The following is a 20195-nucleotide window of genomic DNA, read 5'->3' as shown; positions in this document are numbered from 1 at the left end:
TGAAGGCCCCTGGCCTAGATGAAGCGTGCCTGGCTGAGGAATTCTGGGAGCTGAAGTCCACAAGTCATAAAAGGGCCCAGTTTGAAGGCCCCTGGCCTAGATGAAGCGTGCCTGGCTGAGGAATTCTGGGAGTTGAAGTCCACCAGTCATAAAAGGGCCCAGTTTGAAGGCCCCTGGCCTAGATCAGGGGTTCTCAACTTTGGCAACTTTAAGACTTTATAAGCAACCCTGAGTTGCTTATAAAAATGGTAACAGTGGGATAGAAACAAATCCTGCCTTTCCAGGGGAGTGAAAATACAGACTTCCCAAATAATAATTAGTTCTCTACATGACTTGAAAATACAGAAGAGAATATCTGTGAAGTCCTTGGTGCTCTCTGAGCTTGGCTGTCCTCCTGCAGACATTTCATTACCCAAACTAGGCAACATCATCAATAACAACAGTTGGGTAATGAAATGTCTGCAAGAAAACAAGCAAGCGCAGAGGGTACCAAGGACCCATCTTGAGCCACAGGAAAGGTTCAATTCTATTCCCACCTATGCTAGTTAAATGACACAGCTGGTGTGGATGTGAAAATGAAGCTGAACTGGGAAAAGAGTGATATTTAATACAGGTCGTCCTCAAGTTACCGCAAAATTGAGCCCAAAACTGATGTTGCTAAGTGGGAAAACTGTTCAGTGAGTTTTGCCCTATTTTACGACCTTTTTTGCCACAGTTGGTGGCAAATTAGTTCTTAAATTAGTAACACAGAATGTAGTTTCACCTGATTGTCAGAACAATTAACCTGTGGAACCACCTGCCTCCAGAAGCGGTGAATGCTCCAACACTGGAAGTTTTTAAGAAGAGACTGGACAGCCATTGGTCTGAAATGGTATATTATTTCCTGCTGAGCGGGGGGTTGGACTAGATGACCTCCAAGGTCCCTTCCAACTTTATTACTACTACTACTACTACTACTACTACCATCACCACTGACTTTGCTTGTCAGAAGGTCGCAAAAGGGGAAGCACATGACTCCAGGGCATTGCAACTGTCATAAATGTGAGTCAGTGGTCAACCATCCGAATGTAAGCCAGGTGACCACGGGGGTGCTGCAACGGTTGTAAGTCATGTGACTAAATGAACTTGTTGTAAGTCCAGGACTACCTTTGTACTTACAAAGGAAATTAAACACTCCATTTCTGGGAAGAAAGAAGGTCCTGCCCACCTCTACTTTACTCAGTGTGAAAAACCACAACCGGCTTGCTTTTTTGTACGGTGTGTGGATGCTACGTGACACCAGCGGCTGCTTTGTTAGTAAAAGTTACTGGCCATCTAAAATCTGACAGCCTCCCCCCCACACACACTTTCCGCGCCTCCCACTTGCCCCCTTCGCTCATGCACAGGCCGGTCACGCGTGGCATGCAGCATGCGGTAAGTGGAGAGCGGAGGTTCACAACCTGGAAGCATAGGATCTGAGCATGTGAGAGCAAGTTAAAGTCAAGAGTTCCTCTCCGTGGTCCCCGAGGGCTGAGAAGCAACGCTCCAGCGCAGAGCAGTGGGACTGGCGGGGGAAATACAATCTGTCCAAGACACAGACGTATCTCCGCAAATGGCGGCAGGTGTAGCTGCAAGACAAGGGCAGAGGGGGGGAAAGAAAGAAAGAAAGAAACGGGAAAAAGGAACAAAGAAAAGAGGAGTTTTCCTTTAAGAGAGCTGCACCCAAACACCGTGGAAATAAAGTTCAGTGGCAGATGTCAAAGAGCAAAGCAATACTTCTTTTTAAAAAAATAAAATGAAAATGAAAATAAAAAAATGGCAAAGGCAGAAAAGGGTGGATTAATCAGCCATTTGTCTGAAATGGTATAGGCCAGGGATAGGCAACCTTGGCTCTTTCATATGACTCGTGGACTTCAACTCCCAGAATTCCTGAGGCAACGTGGCTCCTCTTGGAAACCTCTCCCTTTCCCCTCAGCATGGCTGGCTCAGGAATTCTGGGAGTTGAAGTCCATGAGTCATGAAAGAGCCAAGGTGGCCTACCCCTGCTCTAGACTCTAGGCCTAGGGTAGGAGTCTTCAAACTTGGCCCTTTTATGACTGGTGGACTCCAACTCCCAGAATTCCTCAGCCAGCATGACTCAGCTTGGAAACCTCTCCCTTTCCCCTCAGCATGGCTGGCTCAGGAATTCTGGGAGTTGAAGTCCACCAGTCATAAAAGAGCCAAGGCCGCCTGCCTCTGGGCATGGGTGACAGCCAGCAGGGCCTAGGTCAGAGATAGGTAACCTTGGCTCTTTTATGACTCATGGACTTCAACTCCCAGAATTCCTGAGCCAGTATGGGGGAACTATGGCCCCCTTCATGACTGGTGGACTTCAACTCCCAGAATTCCTGAGCCAGCCATGCTGAGGGGAAAGGGAGAAGTTTCCAAGCTGAGCCAGGCTGGCTCAGGAATTCTGGGAGTTGAAGTCTACGTGTCATAAAAGAGCCAAGGTGGCCTACCCCTGGTCTAGGGTTTCCTGCCCGAGCAGGGGGTTGGACTAGAAGACCTCCAAGGTCCCTTCCAATTCTGCAGTTCTGTTATTTTACTTTATTTTTATCATCTACGCAACCATCCAGGATGATTTCATTAGTGACGCAAAGGAGGCTGCCGGTTTTGGCAGGTTTGTAGATTTTACTTTTGGGAGGGGGGAAAAGGGGGGGGAGAAGAATCCAAACCATCTTTTCATGCAACTCAAAAAACAAGGCACTTGTTGCCAAGATGTAATACAAAATGTTATGGGAACCGTTGCGCAGTTTGTGTGTGGTTTTCCACAAGCTGTCATCTACAACTGCAGAAACAGCAAAAGCCAAATTCAGTCATCCATTCCCGCTTTCCCACCAGCTGAGAGAATCTTAGCAGTTAACAATAAGCCACGTTTGCCAGAGCGGTTAGGGAATTATGGGCTGGGGGAATCCTGTAGTCCGTGGATCATATAGCCGGCATGGCTTCTGGAGGGTTTGTCTTGTTTTACAGCAAATTCCGCTGTCTTTATATCTCCTAAAAAGAAGCTTCGCGATAAAGGTTATTCAGACACGAAGTTTTACTTCATTCGACTTTGTGCTTTGCTCCAATTAGGCTGGATCTCACCTCCACAACCCTGAGCCAATGCATCAAATTGAAAATTCATTTATATCATCATCATCATCATCATCATCATCATCATCATCATCATCATCATAGGTAGGCAAAATGCCAAATCGAGTCTGAACATCTGGCTGACTGTGCAATGATCCATAATAATAATAATAATAATAAAAGTTGGAAGGGATCTTGGAGGTCATCTAGTTCAACCCCCTGCTCAGACAGGAAACCCTGTACCATTTCAGACAAATGGCTGTCCAGTCTCTTCTTAAAAACTTCCAGTGTTGGAGCATTCACTGCTTCTGGAGGCAGGTGGTTCCACTGGTTAATTGTTCTCACTGTCAGGAAGTTTCTCCTTAGTTGGAGAATAGCTTGACTCCCTCTTCTTTGGAGCAGCCCCTGAGATATTGGAAGGCTGCTATCCTGTCCCCCCTCGTCCTTCTCTTCGTTAAACCAGACATCCCCAATTCCAGCAACCGTTTCTTTATATGTTTTAGCCTCCAGTCCACTGATCCTCTTTGTTGCTCTTCTCTGTACTGAAATATTTCATATTTCTTAACTGCCCGTCTCTCTCGGAGTATTCGATTCCCCTCAACAAGCATATCAGGGTCAAAACATCCATCTGAACTTAGAGCAAGGTGATCTTGACGCAGACGCCTCCCGTTGTTGAGTTCAACGGGGACACATTTTAAGCTCAAGTGGAGGTGTGTCCTCACCCCAAGTTCTGGGAATATCAGGGACAATTTCAGTTCCAAAGGAAGGATTTCCTCTAGCTCAGCTTTTCAATTTCAGGAAAAAGGGAAAAGAGTCGCATTTCTAGTAACAAAGTGGAAGGTTGCATGGAAACACTTTGGTGGAAAACACGACGATGGGGAACAGAGTCTGAGGCACGACACGGATATCCTGTTCCTTTCCTGGTAGCCTTTCCCCTCGTGACACCTGATTTTTGTAAATATATTAATTTAATTTTGATCCTAATTTAAAGGAATGATGATATATTAAGACTGCATTTGGAAACACTCCTCCCTTTCTTCCTTGTCCAAAACTGTTGGTAATACGGCATCTTCCGCTGCCAAAACATTTGCAACGCTCTTTTGGTGCCCCCACGAAAAATAATCACAAGATTAATATGTACCCTCATGGCTGTGTTTCCTCACCTTGGCCAACTGAAGGTGAATGGACTTCAACTCCCAGAATCCTCTGCCACGGCTAGGGTGGCTGTGGGATTCTGGGACAGGAAGTCCACACACGGGTAGTCTTCAACTGAACACAATTCATTTGGTGACGGTTCAAAGTTACAAGGGCACTGAACAAAAGCGACTTAGGAATGTTTTTCACACTTATTAGCCACTGCAGCAGCCCCAGGGACACCTGATCAACCTTCAGACGCTTGGCCACTGCTTCGTATTTACAACGGATTGTGGCGTCCCAGGGTCACGCGATCCCCTTTGGCGACCTTCTGACAATTAAAGTCGAGGGAGAAGCCAGATTCACCTAACAAGCGGGTTACTAACTTAACAACTGCAGGGATTCACTTAACAACCGTGGCAAGAAAGGTCGTAAAAAGGGGCAAAACTCACTTAACAAATGTCTTGCTTAGCAATGGAAATTTTGGGCTCAGTTGTGGTCCCAAGTATGGACTAGCTGTACTTGAAGGTGAATGGATTTCAACTCCCAGAATTCTCAACAATAGCTTGGCTAGCTGTGGAATTCTGGGATATAGATATAGTCTATAGTCCATATCTATATATCTATATATCTATATTTGTATCTCCATCCATCTATCTATCTATCTATCTATCTATCTATCTATCTATCTATCTATCTATCTATCTATCTATCTATCTATCTATCTATCTATCTACCTACCTTTCTGTCTGTCTGTGTCTCGCTCTGTCTCTCTCATCTCTCTCTCATCTATCTATCTATCTATCTATCTATCTATCTATCTATCTATCTATCTATCTATCTATCTATCTATCTATCTATGTATCTATCTATCTGCCAAAAAGGCCAACACAGTGCTGGGCTGCATTAACAGAGGGATAAAATCAAGACCATGTGAAGTATTAATACCGCTTTACAATGCCTTGGTGAGGCCACACTTGGAATTCTGCATCCAGTTTTGGTCACCACAGTGTTAAAAAGATGTTGAGACTCTAGAAAGAGTACAGAGAAGAGCAACAAAGATGATTAGGGGACTGGAGGCTAAACCATATAAGGAACGGTTGCTGGAATTGGGTAGGTCTAGTTTAACAAAGAGAAGGACAAGGGGGGACATGATAGCAGTATTCCAATATCTCAGGGGCTGCCCCAAAGAAGAGGGAGTCAAGCTATTGTCCAAAGCACCTGAAGGCAGGACAAGAAGCAACGGGTGGAAACTAACCAAGGAGAGAAGCAACCTAGAACTAAGGAGAAACTTCCTGACAGTGAGAACAATCAATCAGTGGAACAGCCTGCCTCCAGAAGCAGTAAATGCTCCAACACTGGAAGTTTTTAAGAAGAGACTGGACAGCCATTGGTCCGAAATGGTGTAGGGTTTCCTGCCTGAGCAGGGGGTTGGACTAGATGACCTCCAAAGTCCCTTCCAACTTTATTATTATTATTATTATTATTATTATTATTATTATTATTATTATTATTATTATTATTATTATTATTATGAATCATCGCACAGTCAGCCAGATGTTCAGATTGGACTTGGCATTTTGTCTACCTATCGAGTCCTTACCCAGGACCTGGGATAGGCAGATGTGGACGTTTGATGGTATTACAGATATCGTCGCAGGATGGAAGCAGTTCCTAGCAAGGCCGCCTTTTGCAATTGACTAATAGCGAATTTGTCAATGCCAATGATGGTGTTCAAGTGGTGCTCCAGTTGTTTTGGGATTGCACCCAAGGCGCCTATGACTATTGGTACTACCCTTGCTTGCTTTTGCCACAGTCTTTCTATTTCTATTTGTAGGTCTTTGTATTTTGTTATCTTCTCCAATTCTTTCTCGTCTATTCTGATATCTCCAGGCACTGCCACGTCCTCTATCTATCTATCTATCTATCTATCTATCTATCTATCTATCTATCTATCTTTATTATTATTTATTATTATTATTTTTATTATTATTATTATTATTATTATTATTATGGATCATCACACAGTCAGCCAGATGTTCAGACTGGATTTGGCATTTTGTCTACCTATCGAGTCATTATTATTATTATTATTACACACATATATATATACACACATATATACATCTCTCTCTCTCTCTCTCTCTCTCTCTCTCTTTCTCTCAATATATAGATATAGATCTATATATATAGCAGACCTGAACTCTGCCTTTGCTAAACAGTGTACGACGATCTCATTTCCAGTAGAGCTCTTTAAAATAGCCAATGAGTTTTGTTTTCCAAGAAACAAAAATATGCATTTTATTACTAAAACAGTGAAAAGGAAGTATTTAAGGTAAAAACAATAACATCTCTACAACGCAACCCCCTAAAGCAGCCAGCGTACCTCTTTCCTCACAGCCAAGTGAGGCAAAGCAACATGTGCTACCCACAGCAGATTATGGGCTGCAGATTTTCCTCCGACAAACCGTCAGCTTAATTTCTAGCTATGTGGCAGTAATGTACTCAAATGTTTGATATCACCCTCTAAAAAAGTCAGTATTTGGAATGTCTGGTTAGCTGGAGCCTGGGAAATCAATACATGTGGTTTGGAGTTTTCCTATTGAAAACAGTTGTTCTTACTTAAGGGTGAAAGCCTGCCATTTGGGGAAGATAATGAAACTAATAAAATATCTCTAATGCCTTCTCAGTGTATAAAAAAAAAAAATTTCCAGGTTCATGTGCTGCATAAATCTGAAGAGTTATTAAAAACTAAAACACTTCAATCTCTTTTATTAAAAGAAATATTAAAAAATCTTTACCTCCTTGAACTACTGCTCTGTAGGATTCAGAATCACCCCAGGCAAGCTAATATGAAAATAATTTCTCTGGAGAATAACCAAACCTCTTTCAGAAGACCGAATAACCCTAAAAAGCTACTTCTGGAACAGGGCTGCTTGAGATCATCTGCTCTTATCCTCCTAAAGGTTGTTGTGGCTCAGTCACTAAGTTGTGTCCGACTCTTCGCAACCCCATGGACGCCCTCCTCCGTCTCCTGGGCTTTGCTCAAATCCACGTTGCATTGATGTCTCTATCTAGCCATCGCATCCTCGGCCACCCCCTCCTTTCGCCTTCCGTCTTTCCCCACCTCATCAGGGTCTTCTCCAAGGAGTCCTCTCCTATGGTCAGATGGCCAAAGTCTTTGACCTTCAGCTTCAGGGTCCCTCCTTCCAAAGGACGGTCAGTATGGATTTCCTTTAGGATCGACCGATTTGATCTCCTTGCAGTCCAAGGGACTCTCCAGACTCTTCTCCCGTATCACGGTTCAAAATCATCCATTCTTCGGCGCTCGGCCTTCCTTAGGGTCCCTACGTTTCTCCTGGGAAAACCATGGCTTTCACTATGGGGTAGGCAACCTCGGCTCTTTTATGACCTGTGGACTTCAACTCCCAGAATTCCTGAGCCAGCCTGGCTCAGCTTGGAAACCTCTCCCTTCCCCCTCAGCATGGCTGGCTCAGGAATTCTGGGAGTTGAAGTCCATGAGACATAAAAGAGCCAAGGTTGTCTACCCCTGCCCAAATGCCTGAATTTTGATCATGTGACTGTGAGGAAAAATATTTAAATATTTAAGCCAGGGGTCTTCAAACTTAGCCCTTTTATGACTGGTGGACTTCAACTCCCAGAATTCCTGAGCCAGCATGGGGGAATTATGGCTCCCTTTATGGCTGGTGGACTTCAACTCCCAGAATTCCTCAGCCAGCCTGGCTCAGCTTGGAAACCTCTCCCTTTCCCCTCAGCATGGCTGGCTCAGGAATTCTGGGAGTTGAAGTCCATGAGACATAAAAGAGCCAAGGTTGTCTACCCCTGCCCAAATGCCTGAATTTTGATCATGTGACTGTGAGGAAAAATATTTAAATATTTAAGCCAGGGGTCTTCAAACTTGGCCCTTTTATGACTGGTGGACTTCAACTCCCAGAATTCCTGAGCCAGCATGGGGGAATTATGGCTCCCTTTATGGCTGGTGGACTTCAACTCCCAGAATTCCTCAGCCAGCCTGGCTCAGCTTGGAAACCTCTCCCTTTCCCCTCAGCATGGCTGGCTCAGGAATTCTGGGAGTTGAAGTCTGCCAGTCATAAAAGAGCCAAGGTTGCCTACCCCTGCTCTAGACCTAACCCCCATCACTTATGATCTCATAACATTTAACCTGGATTGTTGCAGACATCATTGCCTTTAACCAGACATTCTGACTGGTTTAACATGAGACCATCATATACTGGTTTGAATTTGGACAATATAATTTATTTCCTGCAAAACAATAGAAATGTTCCAGTGAGTATTTAATGATACAGACAGTCCTTTTTACAATCTTTCGTTTAGTGACCGTTTGAAGTTACAATGGCATTGAAAACAGTGAGTTATGACCGTTTTTCACACATTCAACCGTGGGGAGCCTGCAGCAGTCATAGGTGTGAAAAATGGTCATAAGTCAGTTTTTTTAGTCGAAGGGTAACGAAATGAATTGTTGTAAGTCAAGGACTACCTGTAGAGAGAGGGAATATATTATTGCTGTCACATGCATAAAAGCAGAATGAGCTTTTTTGAGATATATAAATGAAGAGTCCAATGCAGAATACCTTAATTAGGCTTAGTTTTCTTAGGTCTTTCCTTCTGTTATGATAATTAATCTATATTAGCTTCAGCCTTTATTTTAATTGGCATCTCACCTTGTTAGAATAATTTCCACTTTGTGCAATTATGCTTCCCAGAACAGAAGTAGCTGATTAGTTTACACTAGTTGTAGATTCACTACAACTCAACTAGCTATGAGGTAGTTTTGAAACACTTGCTAATGCTGATGAGAAATTTACCTCTATGAAATAATCTGATTTTTTATAGAAAAACAGTTGCATTTCCGACCTCTATTTCTTCAAGCTATTTTCCAAGGCGCCTGAAGGCAGGACAAGAAGCAACGGATGGAAACTCATCAAAGAGAGAAGCAACCTGGAACTAAGGAGAAACTTCCTGACAGTTAGAACAATTAACCAGTGGAACAACCTGCCTCCAAAAGCAGGTGAATGCTCCAACACTGGAAGTTTTTAAGAAGAGACTGGACAGCCATTTGTCTGAAATGGTATAGGGTTTCCTGCCTGAGCAGGGGGTTGGACTAGATGACCTCCGAGGTCCCTTCCAACTTTATTATTATTATTATTATTATTACTACTACTACTATTATTATTATTATAAGTTGAAAAAGGCTGAGATGAATATGGGTACATGTTTTAAACAGCAGTTTGAAAGATCTTGCAAGCTGTGCTCAAAATCATTGTTTTGAAGGTGGGATTATAGAGTGCTTTTAAAAATCCAAAGGGTTTGACTGGAAGAGGCAGTGCCACATAATATTTCCATTTTCCCTCTTATTTAAACAAAAGACTATGAAAAAGCAGTTTCGGTTTTAGCTTCGTGGTTATTTTTGGAGATAATTTAGACAGCAGCTATTTAAATTAAGCCTTTCCCCCCATACTGTAACTTTCAGTTCTCGTCCCTCTAACTGTGTAGACCTTAGTAAGTTATAACCTGTACATCCATACCTAACATGTATGCTAAAAGGCTATTTTTCACCTGGAGCTGCCTTGCCCATTAGGGAAGGAGATAAATTGATTTGATAAACCCAAACCAGGAATATGACTCCTGTCTATAGTTATCAAAAGAGCCTGGCCAAAGCTCTTGGCGCTTCGTCATTTCTCTCAGTGACATAAATTGGCAGCTATTTGTTTATTCATTCATTCAATTTCTATAAGCAGCCCAACTCGACCAAGTGACTCTGGGTGGCTTACAGTTCTAAAATTACAGAACAATTAAAACAATAAAATGGTAAAAACATCCAGAAGATAAATACAAACTGCAGCCGAGATCATTAATCAACTAACAGCGGAGCCAGGGAAAGGGGCCCTTAACACATTCCGAGTCTCAGGCCAGGTTTGGAAAGCCTCGTGAAAGGTCCAAGGGGAGGGGAGGCTACTTCACAGAGCAGGGGCTACTGCGGGAAAAGACCCTCTTCTACTGCCTGCCAGCCGGCACCCTTTGGCTGATGGGGTCTGCAAAACGCCCCATCGGCTGGGTCAAACTGGACGAGTGGAGACGTTTGGAAAAGGATGGTCCCTCGGGTACGCCGGTCCCAAGCCACGTAGACAGTGGTGGGATTCAGCCAGTTCGCACCACTTCGGCAGAACCAGGAGCTCATTTTTGTTGCCCAGGCCCAGAACGGACTTCCAAAAGCAGCATCCCCACAGAGAACTAGTTGTTCACATATTTGAATCCCACCACTGGATGGATGGATGGATGGATGGATAGATGGAAGAAAGAAAGAAAGAAAGAAAGAAAGAAAGAAAGAAAGAAAGAAAGAAAGAAAGAAAGAAAGAAAGAAAGATACAGTGGTGGGATTCAGCCGGTTCGCACCACTTTGGCAGAACCTGGAGCTGATTTTTTGTTGCCCAGGCCCAGAATGGACTACTGGAAGCGGCATCCACACAGAGAACCGGTTGTTCACATATTTGAATCCCACCATTGGATGGATGGATGGATGGAAGGAAGGGAAAGAGAGAAAGAGAGAAAGAGAGAAAGAAAGAAAGAAAGAAAGAAAGAAAGAAAGAAAGAAAGAAAGAAAGAAAGAAAGAAAGAAAGAAAGAAAGATACAGTGGTGGGATTCAGACGGTTCGCACCACTTTGGCAGAACCTGGAGCTGATTTTTTGTTGCCCAGGCCCAGAATGGACTGCTGGAAGCGGCATCCACACAGAGAACCGGTTGTTCACATATTTGAATCCCACCATTGGATGGATGGATGGATGGATGGAAGGAAGAAAGAAAGAGAAAGAAAGAAAGAAAGAAAGAAAGAAAGAAAGAAAGAAAGAAAGAAAGAAAGAAAGAAAGAAAGAAAGAAAGAAAGAAAGAAAGATACAGTGGTGGGATTCAGCCGGTTCGCACCACTTTGGCAGAACCTGGAGCTGATTTTTTGTTGCCCAGGCCCAGAATGGACTACTGGAAGCGGCATCCACACAGAGAACCGGTTGTTCACATATTTGAATCCCACCATTGGATGGATGGATGGATGGATGGAAGGAAGGAAAGAGAGAAAGAAAGAAAGAAAGAAAGAAAGAAAGAAAGAAAGAAAGAAAGAAAGAAAGAAAGAAAGAAAGAAAGAAAGAAAGATACAGTGGTGGGATTCAGCCGGTTCGCACCACTTTGGCAGAACCTGGAGCTGATTTTTTGTTGCCCAGGCCCAGAATGGACTGCTGGAAGCGGCATCCACACAGAGAACTGGTTGTTCACATATTTGAATCCCACCACTGCACGTAGGCCTTTACAGGTGACAACCAGCCCCTGGAATTGGCCCCAGAAACACACTGGCAACTGGTGGTGGTGTTACATGTGCCGTGCATCCGGCACCATTTACTACGTGGGGAAGCCACATTGTGCACCAGTGGAAGTTTCCGAATGCTCTTCAAGGGCAGGCCCTACGCAGGGCATGCTGCAGTAATCTCAGCTTATAAGGGCATGGGAAGGGGTAAGTAACCTTGGCTCTTTTATGACTCGTGGACTTCAACTCCCAGAATTCCTCAGCCAGCCTGGCTCAGCTTGGAAACCTCTCCCTTTTCCCTCAGCACGGCTGGCTCAGGAATTCTGGGAGTTGAAGTCCACGAGTCATAAAGTTGCCAAGGCCGCCTACCCCTGGGCATGGGTGACAGCCAGCAGGGCCTCTGGATACAAATTGCCTGGATTCAGCTGATGACTTTTTGATAATTAAACCTTTCATCATTTTTATATCTTCTGGCAGAGACACACAAATGCACACCCACAAACACACAAGCCTCCTGTTTTGGGTTAATAATTTTGTTCTAGGACAGTGTTTCCCAAACTTGACAATTTTAAGGCATGAGGACTTCAACTCCCAGAATTCCACAGCCAGCAACGCTGGCTGTGGAATTCTGGGAGTTGAAGTCCTCATGCCTTAAAATTGTCAAGTTTGGGAAACACTGTTCTAGGATGTTCCTCTTCGGTGAGGCTTCCTCGTTTCCCAACCCTCCAGTGAGCTTTCAGGGCTACAAACAGCTCCTGGTCGATTTTAGGACGACCAGCCATCCATTCTCTAGGCTAAAGCCAACAATTCACCTTCCACAGTCACTGGAGCCAAGTTCATTTCAGCTCCCAGACACGACCTCCATTCTCAGCTTCTTCCCATCCACCTGCTGGGCCTTTCCATCTTCCCCCTTTGTCACCCCCACAGCTTGCTTCCTTCTTTTCAGTTACAACGGCACTGAAAAACGTGACTCACCACCGTTTTTCACACAACCGTTGCGGAATTCCCGTGATCACGTGAACGAAATTCAGAAGCTTGACAACTGGTTCATGTTTACGACGGTCGCAGTGTCCCGCGGTCATGTGATCATCTTCAGACAATTAATGTCAAGGGTAAGCCAGATTCACTTAACAGCCCTGTTACCAACGTAGCAACTGCAGTGATTCTCTTAAATAATAATAATAATAATAATAATAACAACAAGCAGATCAACGCCGATTTATAATACGAAATAAAATATTCACAGAAACAGAATTGGACGAACTGCAAAGGTTTAGCCAGGGCAAAGAAATCAAAGCCTTACCAGAAGTAATTCAGAATGTAGAGGCAAACCAGGGGAAGTTGGCAGTGAAGGAATCTAGCAGAGATATACAACTGTTCTCATTTGGAAACCAGGCACCTCTTCCTCAGGAAGAACAAAACCCTCTAACTAAAGAAATAAAAGAATTGAAACAAAGAATAACTGAGCATCTAGAACAGCACAAAAACAACAGAATAAGGCTGCCTGCATTGAAGCTTGTTTCAAAGAAACAGCTAGCACAAGCATTAAAAGATGCAAATACTGCAATAGCAAGTATAAGCACCAATTCACTGCAAGAAACAAACCAACTAATGTACAGCACAGCTGCAGTTATAACTGAATACCTGGGATGCAAAATCAACAAAGAAGAAAAACAAACAAACAGTGCACCAGAAAAATGGAAGGTTAGACTAGAAAATAAGATCAGCAAGTTAAGATCACATGCAAGCAAGCTAGAACAGATGAAAGAAAAGAAGCTGAAGAACAAGAAGACCAAAGAATACCTAATCAAGAAATACCACTTAGAAACAAGGAAGATCAAGGAAGCACTGGAAATAATAAAGCAACAAATAACAGCTATAGCCAGGAAAATCAGTAGATATGAAGCTCGAATTGCAAACTATAGGCAGAACCTCCAATTTCAATCCAATCAGAAACGTTTCTACCAATCCATCAATGGAGAAACTGCAAGGAATCAGTCAGTACCTGACAAGGAAGAAACAGTGCAGTTCTGGAAGCAGATATGGGATAACCCAAAGAAATACAACAAGGATGCGGCTTGGTTAAAAGAGGTGGATGCAAATAAAACAGAAGTTGAAATGAAAGAACTAGTAATAACAACAAAAATGGTAGAAAAAAGAGCAAAGAAAATCAAAAATTGGTCAGCACCAGGTGAAGATGAACTGCATGGGTTTTGGTTGAAACATCTAACTGTTATACACCCACTCATTGCCAAGCAGTTCAACAATATACTACAAGGTGGAGAAATTGAAAAGTGGCTAACAACTGGGAAAACCTACCTAATAATGAAAAATCCAGCAAAAGGGGCAACACCAGGTAACTACAGGCCAATTACCTGCTTACCAACAACTTTCAAATTACTAACTGGTGTGGTAGCTGATGCAGTACAACAGCATCTAGTTGAAAACAATCTCTTTCCACCTGAGCAGAAAGGAAACCGCCCCAATAGCAGAGGAACAAAAGATCAACTCCTAATAGACAAAATGATCTTGGAAAACTGCAAGAGAAGGAAGACCAACCTGAATGTGGCATGGATTGACTACAAAAAGGCATTTGACTCTCTGCCACATGATTGGATAATCAAGTGCCTAGAAATAACAGGAGTCAGTAGAAACATCAGAAAATTTGTGCAAAGATCGATGGCACAATGGAAGACACAGTTGCAGATCAATGGTGAGAGGCTGGGAGAGGTTAATATCAAGAGAGGAATATTTCAAGGAGATTCATTATCACCATTACTATTTGTTATTGCACTGTTTCCTCTGTCAACAATACTGAATAACTCAGGACATGGCTATCAAACATCAAAAACATCTGCTAGACTATCCCACCTCCTTTACATGGATGATCTGAAGCTGTATGGAAAAACATCATCTGAAATAGAATCGCTGCTCAACACTGTCCGTATATATAGCCAAGATATTGTAATGGAGTTTGGCTTGGACAAATGTGCCACACTTACTATCAAACAAGGAAAAATAGTAAAAACTGAAGGAATCAAGATGCCCCACGAAAATAACATTAAGAGTCTGGATGAGGAAGAGTACTACAAATACTTGGGTATCCTTCAAGCTGACAACATCAAGCACACTGAAGTCAAGAAAAAGATTAGAGGTGAATACATCAAGAGAGTGAAGAAGATCTTAAAATCCAAACTCAATGGAGGAAATACCATAAAGGCAATCAACACCTGGGCAATCCCAGTCATTAGGTACACAGCTGGAATAGTGGACTGGACTCAAGCAGAACTAAAAGCAATGGATAGGCAGACCAGAAAAATAATGACAATGAATCATGCCCTTCATCCACGCAGTGACATTGATAGACTTTATCTACCAAGGCAAATAGGTGGGCGTGGAATGCTACAAGTACATCAGATGGTTGAAGAAGAAAAAATGGCTTTGGAAGAATATCTGAAGAACAATGATGAAGATGCACTGAAATTAGTATATCAGGAAGGCTTACTAACTACTGGAGAGACCAAACTGGCCTACAAGAAAGACCAAATGAAGAACAGAATAGAGGCATGGGAAGACAAAGCACTACATGGCCAATACATGAAAAAAATAGCTGGGAAAGCAGATAATAATAAAAAACCTGGCAATGGCTAAGAGCAGGAAAATTGAAGAAAGAGACCGAGGGACTAATTCTGGCTGCACAAGACCAAGCCTTAAGGACAAATGCATACAAAGTCAAAATTGAGAAGACAGAAACAGACAGTAAGTGCCGCCTATGCAAAGAAGCTGAAGAAACAGTGGACCACCTGGTAAGCTGTTGCAAGAAGATTGCACAGACTGACTACAAGCAGCGGCATGACAAAGTAGCAACAATGGTGCATTGGAAGATCTGCAAAAAATATCATTTGCCTGTAAGCAAAAACTGGTGGGATCATAAAATAGAGAAAGTCATAGAAAATGATAAAATTAAACTGCTCTGGGACTTCAGAATTCAAACAGACAAGCACCTGCAACATAACACCCCAGACTTAACAATTGTCGATAAGAAAGACAAAAAAGTCTGGATAGTGGACGTGGCAGTGCCTGGAGACAGCAGAATAGAAGAGAAAGAACTGGAGAAGATAACAAAATACAAAGACCTACAAATAGAAATAGAAAGACTGTGGCAAAAGCAAGCAAGGGTAGTACCAATAGTCATAGGCTCCTTGGGTGCAATCCCAAAACAACTGGAGCACCACTTGAACACCATTGGCATTGACAAATTCGCTATTAGTCAATTGCAAAAGGCGGCCTTATTAGGAACTGCTTCCATCCTGCGACGATATCTGTAATACCATCAAACATCCACATCTGCCTATCCCAGGTCCTGGGTAAGGACTCGATAGGTAGACAAAATGCCAAATCCAGTCTGAACATCTGGCTGACTGTGCGATGATCGATAATAATAATAATAGTTGGAAGGGACCTTGGAGGTCTTCTAGTCCAGGGCTTTTCCACCTTTTCACCCATTGTACCACTTTTAGGATATGGCAACATCCGAGTACCACCAGTTGCCTAGCAAGGTCTCAAAAACTTGAACAAAAAAAAAAAAAAAAAAAGGAAAACAATGATGAAGTACAGGTAGTCCTCGATTTAGAACTGTTCGCTTAGTGACTGTTGGAAGTTACAATGGCACTGAAAAAAGTTTCCCCCAGGGCACAGCCGAACAAGACACCTGCCTGCCCGCCCGGCCATGCTCTTCCTCCTGTCCGAGGTTTTCATTGTTGTGAACATTTCTGTTGAGGACTGGCAGTGGGGGTAGGGTGGGGGGATGTTTGGTTTTTATTCCCCCCGTCTGCTGAGTGGTTGCAGTAGGTTTTGGTCCTTTCACATGACCCTGGGACACTGTGACCGTCATAAATATGAATCGGTTGCCAAGCCTCTGAATGTAAATCACAAGACCCTGGAGAGGCTGCAACATTCCAGCTGATCGGCGCTTCTTCTGGGCTCAGCAGAAGCATCAGGATCAGTGCTGAGCTCCAGCTGGAGCCTGGTGCTGATCCTGGTGCTTCCGCTGAGCCCTGACAGCCCTGCAGCTCCAGCCGTCTCTCGCTCAGGCTTGTGCGGTGCTGCCACCGGTTCAGCTCATTCCCCTCCCCCACTACCCCTTTTCTGGGATGGTCGCGCACCACCTGCCAGGTGCCAATGGACCACAGGGGGTACCCGTACCACTGGTTGAAAAGCCCTGTTGTAGCCCAACCCCCTGCTCAAGCAGGAGACACAATCAGACAAATGGCTGTCCAGACTCTTCTTAAAAACTTCCAGTGTTGGAGCATCCACAGCTTCTGGAGTCAGGTTGTTCCACCGGTTAATTATTCTATCAGGAAGTTTCTCCTTAGTTCCAGGTTGCTTCTCTCCTTGGTTCCATCTATTGCTTCTTGTCCTGTCTTCAGGCGCTTTGGAGAAGAGCTTGACTCCCTCTTCTTTGGGGCAGCCCCTGAGATACTGGAAGGCTGCTATCCTGTCCCCACTCATCCTTCTCTTCCTTAAACCAGACTAAACATACTGTGGCAAGAAAGCTTGTGAAAGGGGGCAAACCTCACTTAACAAATGTTTCAGTTGACAACAGAAATTTTGGCCTCAATTGTGATCGTAAGTCGAGGATGGCCTGTAGTAGCGTAACTATATCTCTTTGGGGCTTGACCTGTTCTCCTCCAAATACATGGACGTAAATAGGTCATTATTTTCAATTACACTATCAATCCTGTTTTGTTTTTTGATGTCATAGGAACAAAGTACATCCTCATCTATTCCTTTCGGCTGGGCTGAATTCGCATTTCCTTCTCTGAGCCGGTCCTACCTCCACGTCCCAGCCCTCTGAAACGCAATTCTTTTCGAGAGGGAAAATCAACTGCAGCCCTCATTAGGCAGCAACTCAGCTGCAGAAGGCTTCAGTCTTGAGTTGTATATTGTAGCTCTTCCTGTTCACACATTTACTCCCAAATAAGCAACAGATGTGATTTTTTATCCCTAGTGAGATCAGCTGCTTTGCATAAGATATGAAAAGGACGGTCCCTAACCTGCCCTGTGAAATGAAATACCACTTAAATATCATTTGACTTGGCCAAAATCTTGAAACCGTCTTGAAAGGATATTATCGGGTCCTCCATTATGTTCGTTTCAAAGACAAATAATAAATAATATCTTGTAGCAACTATATAGAGTTGCCTCTTTGCTTGCATTATAATCTTTCTCTTAAAGACTCTTCTGCAGGGTTAGCCACAACTGTAATTTTTTTTTTTTTTACTGGTTTATGCATTTTGATGTAAACACAAATTGGGATCAGTGCCGTTTGTGGTTGATGAAGCAGCTTCACATCATCATTTGACATTCTGATTTGGCAGCCTTGTATACTTGGGAGTAGGCTAATCTAAATAAAACTAAAATCGAAATCATGATAATAGGCATTTAAAAATTAATTCACTCTCCTGTCATCAGACTAAGAAAAGAACAAAAGGTTGGGTGTTCTGGTGAGATGGACTCCACTAATCCTGGAGAAAGAGAGAAATCCTTCCATAGTACGAGCAGATTTAGTTTCTGGTCATCAAAGCCAAGATAATCTTTTTTTGTCCTATTTTTCTACACAACTTCGTGGGAAGAAGAGATGGATGCCCTGCATGGGGGAGTAATTAGTTTTTATCTTTGGGTAGGGTGACTCAGAATTAAAAAAGGGAGTCAGACAAGGATGCATATTACCTTCCTATCTGTTTAATTTATACAGTTATGAAGGCAGGTTTTGAAATGATAGCTGGAATCAAAACAGGAGGCCCAAACACTTAACAATTTAAGATAGGGAGAAAACTGCTGCTTTGCTAGCCAAAAGCAAAGAAAGTGGAGAAGAATTCACAAAGAAAGTAAAACTGGGAAAGGAAACATCTGGATTAATTGTGAATATTAAAAAGAAAAAATAATAATAAAAAGACAAAAAAGACCATTGAACAGCATGCTTAGTGGATTTACAATTCTGGGTGGAAAAAAGATGGTGGTAAAAGTTGTATGTGGAGGACTTGAGGAAGGCTGAGAGAAACACTGGAAGAGAAAAACTAGATTCAAATGAATTTGCGTTTTGTAATTTAAGGGATATTTTTTTTGGGGGGGGCAACCTACTTATCTTGTAAAGTAGTGCAAGATCGGAGGGTCCTGGCCCACAGAATCGCCAGGAGTTGGACATGACTGAAGGGATAACAGAAGCATCACTTATCTTGTGGATTCGCAAGTTTCGCTTTCTGTGAAACTGAGAGTGTTATAAAGTTCTGTTTAAGTCATTCTGCAAATGGACCCTCCCCGTAGCCTTTTTGTGATGGTAGCTGTGACGCTCTTAAATTTCGTATACATCCACGAGTCCCATAGGAGAAGACAGGGGAGGATCTGGACAGACTTGAACAATGGGTGCTATCTAACAAAATGAAATTCAATGGTGAAAAAAGCAAGGTTCTACATCTAGGCAAGAAAAACCAAATGCACAGGTATAGTATAGGTGGCACCATGCTCAATAGTAGTAACTGTGAGAGGGACCTCGGAGTCCTAGTGGACAATCATTTAAATATGAGCCAGCCGTGTGCTGCAGCTGCCAAAAAATCCAACACAGTCCTGGGCTGCATTAACAGGGATAGAATCAAGATCACGTGAAGTATTAATACCACTCTACAATGCCTTGGTAAGGCCATACTTGGAATCCTGCATCCAGTTTTGGTCACCACGATGTAAAAAAGATGTTGAGACTCTAGAAAGAGCACAGAGAAGAGCAACAAGCGGTATATAAGTCTCATAAATAAATAAATAAACAAAGATGATTAGGGGACTGGAGGTAAAACATACAACAAATTGTTACAGGAATTGGGGATGTCTAGTTTAATGAAGAGAAGGACAAGGGGGGACAGGATAGCAGCGTTCCAGTATCTCAGGGGCTGCCCCAAAGAAGAGGGAGTCAAGCTCTTCTCCAAAGCCCCTGAAGGCAGGACAGGAAACAATGGATGGAAACTCATCGAGGAGAGAAGCAACCTGGAACTAAGGAGAAATTTCTTGACAGTTAGAACAATTAGCCAGTGGAACAACCTGCCACCAGAAGTGGTGAATGCTCCAACACTGGAAGTTTTTAAGGAGAGACTAGACAGTTATTTGTCTGAAATGGTATATATAGGGTCTCTTGCTTGAGCAGGTTGTTGGACTAAATGACCTCTGAAGTCCCTTCTAACTCTGTTGTTGTTGTTATTAAGTCCTAGGGTACTTTGTACTTTGTAGTTCATAGTCAGGAACTGAACAAAAAGAAATACATTTATACAAATCCACTAACAGTATTATTATTGTATTGTATTATTATAAATATAAGTCCATTAAAGAAAAATACTGGAATCTGTATTCAGAGGAAGATTTTCAAATTCACACTGAATTAATTCAAGCATTTAAGGCAAGAATTACACCAGGTATTAGAATATCTGGTGAATGTTGAATGATACTCCTATACTCTCTTGTTAGTTCCATGCTGAGTATATTTTGAATGGAAAGTTCCGTAGTTATTGTACTATTAAAAAAAAAAAAAAAGCACCAGATTAAAACTGAGCTGAGTGGAATTTCCTTCACCTAAATCTCTGTGGGCAC

General features: G+C 42.9%; 1 protein-coding gene across 8 annotated transcripts in view; it reads right to left on the bottom strand.

Moving 5' to 3' along the window:
* Positions 1 to 1274: 1274 nt before the first annotated feature.
* The window catches only part of DYM (dymeclin), a 143995-nt gene continuing 125074 nt past the window's right edge, over positions 1275 to 20195 (bottom strand). For 5 of the 8 annotated variants that reach the window (XM_039364097.1, XM_039364098.1, XM_039364099.1 and 2 more), the window contains exon 15: positions 1275 to 1607. In XM_039364097.1, the coding sequence (XP_039220031.1) occupies positions 1433 to 1607 (175 nt within the window). In that variant the 3' untranslated portion in view covers positions 1275 to 1432. Of the gene's footprint in view, positions 1608 to 7509; positions 7586 to 8489; positions 8512 to 20195 lie in introns of those variants that run through there. The other 3 variants (XM_039364096.1, XM_039364102.1, XM_039364103.1) reach the window with 3 other exon arrangements.

This window comes from Crotalus tigris, unplaced genomic scaffold, assembly GCF_016545835.1.
Source record: "Crotalus tigris isolate CLP2741 ecotype Arizona unplaced genomic scaffold, ASM1654583v1 scf7180000019651.407290, whole genome shotgun sequence".
Taxonomy (NCBI): domain Eukaryota; kingdom Metazoa; phylum Chordata; class Lepidosauria; order Squamata; family Viperidae; genus Crotalus; species Crotalus tigris.
Note: the sequence above shows the minus strand (reverse complement) of the source record. Positions and strands in the feature narration are given on the sequence as shown.